Source organism: Phaseolus vulgaris, chromosome 11 (assembly GCF_051622355.1).
Source record: "Phaseolus vulgaris cultivar YP4 chromosome 11, ASM5162235v1, whole genome shotgun sequence".
Lineage (NCBI taxonomy): Eukaryota > Viridiplantae > Streptophyta > Magnoliopsida > Fabales > Fabaceae > Phaseolus > Phaseolus vulgaris.
In genome coordinates, this window is record NC_143508.1 from 45093227 (window position 1) to 45102610 (window position 9384).

At 30.9% G+C, this 9384-nt stretch overlaps 1 protein-coding gene across 2 annotated transcripts; it reads left to right on the forward strand.

Moving 5' to 3' along the window:
- The first annotated feature begins 334 nt into the window (after positions 1-334).
- On the forward strand, positions 335-4277 carry LOC137831242 (beta-glucuronosyltransferase GlcAT14A). 2 transcript variants are annotated; one of them, XM_068638842.2, is made up of 5 exons: positions 335-550; positions 1360-2063; positions 2459-2534; positions 2656-2771; positions 3562-4277. In XM_068638842.2, exons 2-5 carry the CDS (start codon positions 1487-1489, stop codon positions 4062-4064), a joined length of 1272 nt encoding a protein of 423 aa, XP_068494943.1. In that variant the 5' UTR covers positions 335-550; positions 1360-1486; the 3' UTR covers positions 4065-4277. The 2 variants fall into 2 exon arrangements, with proteins under 2 accessions (XP_068494943.1, XP_090153806.1); XM_090297680.1 differs by lacking the exon at positions 335-550 and adding an exon at positions 676-1225.
- The last annotated feature ends 5107 nt before the right edge of the window (positions 4278-9384 follow it).

Consider the following 9384-nt stretch of genomic DNA (forward strand, 5'->3'; position numbering starts at 1 on the left):
ATGGGTTTCCAAAAGTAATTTAATTAATTAAAATATATAAAAAATTGATGAAAGGTATATATTTTCTAAAATAAAATACTAAATATGTTTATTTTAAAATGAAAAATCAAACTTATATAGTTTGTACAAAATAGAAGAACTAAAATAGTATTAGTAGTAGGATCTTTACATTAACATCAACTTCAAACTATTACACATTATAAATTTGTTCATTTTTACAATAATTATTTAAAAAGAAATCACATAACCAATAATATATTTTTATTAATTAACCATAAACTTAAAAAAGAAAAAGTAATTATATTGCTTGAATTGTAGTTGGCATCTTCTTTCTAGCGCTTTGGAGTAACAGAAATGCCTAAGCTCAGATACAATTGCTTTCTCAGTTTCTTTTACAAATACATGTATAAATAATCATGAAACAGTCACAAACTAACGCCACCCTTACAACAAAAGAAACCCATCTTTCGTTCCAATAAATCATTAAATCTGTCTCTGAATTTAGAGTTTTCCCATGATTTCTTCTTCTGTTGTCCACCTACAGATACAGGTTCGTGTCTCAACTTTCCTTAGATTGTTGTTGTGTTAATTCATCAATGTTATATATGTGTGTATATATATATAGACATAGATAGATAGATAATGATTAATCCTATGATTTAAGCTTTGTTTCATGGATATTTGAGCTTAACATATTCAGCCTTGTGTTTATTACCATGAAGTTTCTGTTGTCCTATTTTTTGTTTTTCTGTTGTTTGTATGTTTCAACGAAACATAAAAGTAAAACAAAAGTTGAATGTTTGATCCGGATGTTTTGTCCATGTTTCTGGTTTTTATTATCATTTTCTTTCTGAACGTTTTTGGGATGCATATGCATTGTTCTTTTCAAAAACCTTTCGAAAACTCAGTTAGGAATCAAATTTCTTTGGCACGCCTTGAGCTGAACTGGTCTTTGATTTTATCCCGCGACGATCTGTTCTAGATCATTATTTTTCTGTCAATTACGATGCAATACAATCACTATTTCCATTTGGACAGTTTCTCTTACACATTTTTTTAAATACTTCATTGACAAGAACTTGTACATTAGTGTTTTGGTTTTGTGTAGTTTTTTATTCCTTTACAACTTTTCGATATCTTCTATCCTCCAGATTTGTCTTTTCTGTTAGGAAAAGATACTGACATCGAATCAGAACACATGCCTACACATGTTTTGAAAATTTTGGTAATTTAAAATGCCTTTTTTTTATTTATTGGGGCTTAATATGTTTGATTTTGGAAACTACAATTCCTTTTTTATGAAAACAATGAATGGCAATATTCATTTATTGAATTGAATACATGGTTTTGATTCAACAGACACTGTTCAAAGGCAAAGTTTATGGAGAAGATATATTAAGAGACAGCAATATGGTTATATCAGTGGCTTCTAGGTGGTGAATTTTATGGAATGAGAGAATTGAATAAGAGCACATGATAAGTCTCAATGATGGGGTCCTTTCACGTGGAGAAGAAATGGCAATTTCCTCTCATTATGATCTCAGTTGTGTTCATATTCTTTCTAGCCACTTCCTTCAACATGGGGCTTGTCTCTACAATTCACAGCTTCAATTCAATATTATTCTTTCTCCCATCTCGCCTAGCCATAAACCAATCTGCTCCAGTTTTTGTGGAGACAAAGATTTCTTCTATAGCTCCAGCTCCTAGTGTGCTTGCAATTCCTCGCTTTGCTTATTTGATTTCTGGCTCAAAAACTGACTTGGATAAGCTTTGGAGAACTCTTCTAGCCCTTTACCATCCCCTGAACCATTATATTGTTCATTTGGACCTTGAGTCACCACTAGAGGTGAGGTTGGAGCTTGCTTCTAGAATTGAGAAACAGCCTATCTTCTCTGAGGTTGGAAATGTTTTCATGATTCAGAAAGCTAATATGGTCACTTACAGAGGACCAACCATGATTGCTCACACTCTTCATGCTTGTGCCATTCTGCTCAAGAGAACTAAAGACTGGGATTGGTTTATTAACCTTAGTGCTTCAGATTACCCTCTTGTGACTCAGGATGGTTAGTGTCTCATCTATATAACTGTTTCAATTTTCTGTTTTCCTCATGTCCAAAATATGCCTACATATCTGCTGTCTAAAACTGAATAGTTTCATCAATTTTTGTTATGTTTCAAACTTTTAGGATGTTAAGATAATGATACCAGTTTTATTCTTATGATTAAGAATTAAGAATGCTATCTGTTTGATTTTATCATTAAGATGTTGTTAGTATTTGAATTTTGTCTTACACTTTAGTTCTACATACAGAGTCCCAGATAAAAATTTAATAAGCTTCAGTACATAACACCACTCTTTTAAAACATATATTTTTCTGATTCACAGTATATGTGGTTGCAAATGTTTATGCTCCTGATTCTTAGATACTTGGACTTATTTGGGTCTATGTTTGTTCAGATCTTCTACATACTTTTTCTGATTTAGACAGAAGCCTTAACTTCATTGATCACACAAGTCGTTTGGGATGGAAGCAGTGAGTTTCTTTTTCTTCCCTTCTGCATCTCATAATCAATTCTGACATGTAGTTATGCACATAGTGATGAATTCTCATATTCCCCTGACATGCACTTAATGAATTTACCCAAACTGTGCAGGGAAAAACGAGCAATGCCTTTAATTATCGATCCAGGACTTTACAGGACAAACAAGTCTGATGTTTTTTGGGTTGGTCCTAAGAGAACTTTGCCAACAGCATTTAAATTATTTACTGGTTAGTTTGTCCCTTTTTCGTTTTCATTTATTCATCCTTAATAATTTATTTCTTGATCACTATTCAAATGGTCCACTTATGTTTATTTGGATTATTGTCTAAAATTTTGCTGTTTAATCTGACTTGTTACTGAAATAACAAGTTTTAGACAAGCCTTCAAGGTCAGTTGTGACCGAGTAGCTTTCATATTTTTTAGGGTTAATACACTGTAACAATAGCATTATCTTTTTTCATTCTTAAATGCATCGGGAACTCTAGTTTTTCATGCGTAAAATATGATGTCATATAGCCATTTTTAATAAGAGTTATGGTGTGTTTGATTTCCATTTTCAAAATGTGGAATTGAGGCAGTGGTTTAACAAGATGTACACAATTGTGTAGGTTAATTATCAAAATAGATAAAAAAATTATTGAAATGATAAATTATGTCACTTCAGTACAAATACACTTTTGACACGTCTTTATAATTAAGTTGTGACAATTTGATACGACTTATTTATTTTAATAATTTTTTAAAATTTTAGTCATTTTGGTAATTAACCTAAATAAATCTACACAAAAGATGTGAAAACATCTCTTAGTTTTTTTTTTATTTTGATTTTGACTACACTTGTTTTGTAAGTAATTCTAAAATTTTAAAAGATTTTGAATGAGAAATTGATTGTTGAGAAGTATGAAGATATGTGAAGAGAAGAGTTTTAAAATATAAAGTAAGAGAATGAATATGCCTTTTTTATATTTGTCCTGTGTTTTTCCTTTTGTTAAATAATGGTGGATATCAACATTGCAGGTTCAGCATGGATGATTTTATCACGATCCTTTGTAGAATATGTTGTCTGGGGTTGGGATAATCTTCCAAGGACCCTTCTTATGTACTACACTAATTTCGTCTCCTCCCCTGAGGGCTACTTTCAGACTGTGGTGTGCAATGAGCCAGAACTAGCCAAAACTGTTGTGAACAGTGACTTGCATTATATTTCATGGGACAATCCCCCCAAACAACACCCTCATGTCCTTACCATCAATGACACAAACAAGATTATTGCAAGCAAAGCTGCTTTTGCAAGGAAATTTAAGCACAATGATCCAGTCCTGGATGTGATTGATAAACAATTACTAAACAGAGAAAAGGATCAACTATTCACCCCAGGTGGTTGGTGTTCTGGAAATCCCACATGTTCAAAGGTTGGGAACATTTACAAGATTACACCTGGTCCTGGATCTCGAAGACTAAGGTTCCTTGTAACTAGGTTAACTTGGATGGCTAAATTTGGACAAAAACAGTGTAAATAGAGATGTTATTGAAAACTTTATATGGCTAATAGTTAGAGGAGTGAAACAAATTAAGGTCACTTTAATGGCCACATATTTCACTCCAGCATCCACTTCCATACTCTTAACTTGCAGGGTGCACAACAGTCGTAGATATGAACATAGTCAAAGTTCACACTTGACACCACCATATTCAGTATAAAAGATGCAAAGAGGGTCATACCTTTATCGGGCTTAAAGGCATTTTTTCTTTGAAAAATGTTAGATTGAAAATTTTCACAATTAGTTAAAAAAATATAATTAATTTCAAATTCAAGTAGTTCAAAGAAAAGTTTGGTAATTAGTTCCAAATTTACAAATAGTTTCAAATATAACTAGTTTGAAATAGAATTTTATCCATAAATAAATTTTTTAAAATCTAAAACCACACTAAATCAAGTTCTTTTAAGGATTGTTTTATTTAAAGGTTACTACTTTTAATTAGAAATATATAGGATTTTTTAAACGAAGACTATAATAATGATATAAGTTTAGTAATTCAAACAACATATTTTAAAATATAATATCATATTACAAGTGTGAAAACAGGTAAAATTCAAGAAGAGAAAGTTTAATTGTGTTTGAAAAACTTTTTGTAGTTTATGTAAATATTGTCTAAATACGTAGTCATACGATAGTTTTATGTTTGACAAACGGTCTATCAAAAGTCTTTTCAAAAACTAAGTTTGAAAGTTTGTCCTTCTTAGGTTATGCAAATATTTTAACATGCAATGTAATAGGATAAGGTAAGAAAAATTACTCAAAATATTTTTATATTGGTTTGTCTGATAGCTTAGACTATATGTTCTAGTTTACTACAATTAACTTCGTTCGTATTTTGAACTGAAATTTTGTAATGATATCTCTTATTGTGTTAGAGGATTGTGGTTAAAATTGGAGCACGAAATTATAACAATTTGCATAATTCGTGGACGCACAACTGCAAATTTGTTTCAGTACTGTTTTGTTTTGTAATCAAGTCTAGTGTCTTTGATATGTTCATTTTGAGTGCTACCTATTATTATTGAACTTTAATTGTTGTCTGTCATTTTATTGAACTTTATTTCAGTCTTGTCTAGTGAATAATCTGAATTAGCCTTTTTCAAATTAGCTTTTGTTGATTTTTCTTTCTTGGAACTCCTAAGTGAGCAAGGTGCATTAACGTTGGAAGATTTAGAGCCAACTTTTCAGCTGATTTTCTTTAGGCTTATTTAGAATTATTCAGTGTTATCAAAAGACAAAGAGAATCCAAGAAGAAGTTGAACCGATTGGAGAGCAAACACACCAATCTTTCACCCAAAAGTTTGAAGAATTGAATCACAACTTGTATTGGCTTACATGAACAAAACAATTGAGTTTTTATCTTACTTTGCATTTTTTTTAAGTCTTATAAGTGTTTGAAAAAATGTCTCTAAGGAAATTCCATTGAACATTGTAATAGCAAGTTGTTTTAGCGTACAAGTGCGTCAATTGACTCCAAGTGTTAATTGCACTTCTACTTAGAACTATCTAGTTTACTTTTCATTGGCATTTACTTTTTTTTTACTCTTTTATTTGTTTCATTTCTTTAATTGTTATTGATTTATAAGTCTTAGTGGTATTATAAGAGTCTTCTTTCTTGATTAGTAAATACTAGATCTTCCTTTGATCTATTAGTTTTCAATTTGCATTACACACAAACACTAGTAAGTCTTAAAATTTGTTTTGAAAATTATTTGAGAGAACATTTGTAAGGACTATCTAGGGTAAACTATGGCTAAGAAAGACTTTGTAATTAAGCAATCCTAGTGACTCACCTCTCTTTCCTGAGAGTGAACTTTGGAGACAATCTTACATTTGAACCTTTGATTAATTTCTACCAAAAAGAAAAAAATTGTGAAAACTTTATAAAAATGTTAGTAATTATTCCGATCATTCCTCAAGTATGCATGGCAGTACTAGAGATTATAGACAAAAATATTTTTGTAGATATGAGGTAAAAATATTTATAGAAAATATGGATAAACAAAGATAAAATATAGATAAACAAAGAGAAAATATGGATAAAAAAATTCGTGACCTGAAGGATATGTTTTCTCATATCATGAGAAATCAAGAAAACCTAGGAGCAAACATGGAGAAAGATCAAATCGAAAAAAGTAAACATCATAGAGACCCTCATTCTAAAAGAGAAGAAGGGGTGTGTAGTAATCTTTGTTATAATAATTTCTATCAACTACCTTTTAAACAACATCACAAGCCTAGAAGTTTCCCTTATTCTACAAAGCCTAAAGTAGACCTCCCTTCTTTTAATGGAATTAAAAATGTTGAGACATATTTAGAATGGAAGACAATGGTTCATTAAATTTTTTAATACCACCAAGTAGATTAATATAGAAAAATATTCATGGCTACATAAAGTTTTCAGATTATGCCTTGTCTTGATGGAAATAAAGGCAATATGATGTTTCAATTGGGAGAAAATTAAAAATAATAAATTGGCATGAATTGAAGACATGTATAAGAAGAAAAATTGTTTTGCCTTCATATGAGAAAAAAAAATTAGAGAAGAAATGAAAGAGCTTGTAAAAATAGGAAGAAAAATTATAGATGGAGAAAAATAATTTAGAGAAAAACTATAAGCTCTTACTAGAGAAAGAGAAGAAAAAGAAAATATAGTGAGATAAGAAAATGAGAAATAAATAATAGAAATAGATAAGAAAGAAAAAATAAATATTAGATTGTTGTGGTAATGATATCTGCAAAATTGCACTGCATCCAGCTGCTAATTCTACTATATCTTCTTATGAAAACTTTCTCTTTTTGTTTAGAACTTCTTTCATGAATTTTGCATAAACTAGCATTTTCTCTAAGGCTTCCACAAATGGAATATTGATCTACAATCTTTTTATAATATCCATAAATCTCAGGAATTGCCTCTCATTGTCCCTTTTTTGAAGTAACCTTGGAATATGGTAGGATGGGACTTTATTCTCCGCAATTCCATTTTTCTTTTCATTTTCTCCACTCTTTCTTTTTTTCCTTTTCCTATTCCTATTTTTTTCCTTTTCTTTTTTCTTTTTCATTTTTAACATTTACTTCATTATCTCTAACATCCTTCTCTTCAATTCTTGTATTTTTTTCAATGTCTCTTCCAATCACTTTGTCACTTGTGGTAATTGATTTACAGTTTTCCTTATTGTGGACTTCTGCTTCAGTAAGAAGTTTATCATGTTCTTGTTTGGACAAGTGTTGGATCACCTGACTCATCTATGTCTACAGATTCTTAATTGAAGTTTCGGGTTCCTTTGCTTTGGAAACCTGCATAAATTTTTCCAACGTATCATCTAACTTTGATGTTTTTTCATTGAATAAAGGATAGTGTTGTTGTCTTTGTTAGTAAGGTCGTTGTCTATTGGATGGACCATTGACTTGTCTCCACCCAAAGTCTTGGTTTTGAATTTTGTTCTGAGCTAGGTGGGCATTAATTGTGTTAAGTTCTAACACTCCTTTCTTTTGAGTAGCGTGTGTCTGTCATGTTTAACTTTATAATCTCTTGAAGCCAAAGCATCAATGATTTTGATTGCTTGCTCTACATTTATTGCCATCATAGTTCCTCTAGTTGTTGTATTTGTGATCAATTTAGTGTCAGACCTTAGACCATTGTGGAACACACTTAGTTAGGTTATGTCTTTAAATCCATGATTTGGACATCTTGTGAGAAACATATTAAAGTGCTCCCAGGATTCATATAAGGGTTCGTCTGGTCCTTGCCTAAATGTAGAAATATCATATTTATCTTTTATGAAGCGAGGGAGTGAGAAAAACCTTAGTAGTTTTTCTTCAACTTCATTCCAATTGTTCAAGTTGTGGTTGGAGTAAGATTTCAGCCAATTTGTTTCCTTTCCAGCTAGTGATAACAGGATTAAATGTAGGTAGAATGATTCCATATCCCTCTCTTCAAATCCCATGGAACCAACTAATTCATAGAAAGTGGATATATGAGTGAAGGGGTCCTGGTGATCCATTCTTGTGAATTGATGTCTATTAATTAGGTTAAAAAATGTTTGCTTCATTTCTAAAGATTTGGTTGCAACTAGCATTGCTATGCTTGAAAAATATCTTGGTCCATGTTGCATAGCATAGTCTCCTAATGTTCTTTTGAGGATTTACAATTATTCCTCCTTCATTGTTTCTATTCCCCATCTCATCAACCATGTGTTCATGTTGAGGTACTTGAGATTGTGACTTGGATGGGTTTGGATTTTGTCTTTCCTCCTGATCTCCTTGGTTTTGTTTGGGCCTATTTTTTTTTTCTTAAGAGTTTCTCAATATACTTCTCAAAAAACAAGTCTTATGTGGAGGTTTTCTCTCTTGTTAGCATAAATATAAAAAAATCCTTAAGGAAAAGAAAAAATAAACTAAAACAAATTGAAACAGTTAGAAAAAATAAAAGGCGGTTAGACTATTCTATAGTTAAAAAATATATCTACAGTTAGAAAGTTAGTTATACACAAATATAACAATATGTACTTCTTCAAAATGAAAGATATGACTACTAGTATACAAATTAGTCCCCAGCAAGGCGCCCAAAAGATGGTGGGATTATTTAAATCTATTCTCGTCAAGTGTATCAAGTCAACTGTAGTATAGTTGATAAGTTGGTGACTTTTCTCCATAAAGTAATAATTTGTCCCTAAGGACGGATATCGAATCTATAAGGAACAATTGAATAATCAAGTAAAAGATCCACTAAATATAAAACAGAATCATAAAATTTTTTTGCGAGTTGTTATGATAATAATGGTTAATAAGAAAACAAGTCAAAGAGTTTGTTGCTTCAATGGGAGAAATATGGATTGGGGTTCACCTTTCTCACTCTTTTGTATTTTGATTAGCATAACAATATTGAGTCCTTTGATTGATATTGATACCCGTATAAAAATCATTTATATCGATTTCTCGCATATAAAATTATTAAGATGCTTCCTAAATATTGATTCCTCGCATGTTTATAAAAACAACTTATCATTAAGATTAGATGTTTATAACAATTAATATTTCAAATTTATTCCTAACATTCAAATATGTTAAGCATTATCGGTTGGGTCATAACCTTAGAAGTACTTTCCAGTCAAATCTAAGTTTCGAGATCATGGAAAACCAAGCATTACAAACAAAACAATAATACCAATCATCAATGAAGAACAAAATATTATGTTTATATATCACCTCAATACATTTGAACATATTACTCCCAAAACCCAAAGGGTAAAATTACCCATATGATAGCTGTTACAAACATGGAGAGCAAGAAAAGAAG

What these genes read in the sequence shown, in the direction of transcription:
- LOC137831242 (XM_068638842.2), top strand. Translation starts at nt 1,487, where the DNA reads ATGATGGGGTCCTTTCACGTGGAGAAGAAATGGCAATTTCCTCTCATT. An exon ending in CCCTCTTGTGACTCAGGATG is followed by an intron (nt 2,064 to 2,458) that starts GTTAGTGTCTCA and finishes ATGTTTGTTCAG; the next exon opens with ATCTTCTACATACTTTTTCT. An exon ending in AGTCGTTTGGGATGGAAGCA is followed by an intron (nt 2,535 to 2,655) that starts GTGAGTTTCTTT and finishes CAAACTGTGCAG; the next exon opens with GGAAAAACGAGCAATGCCTT.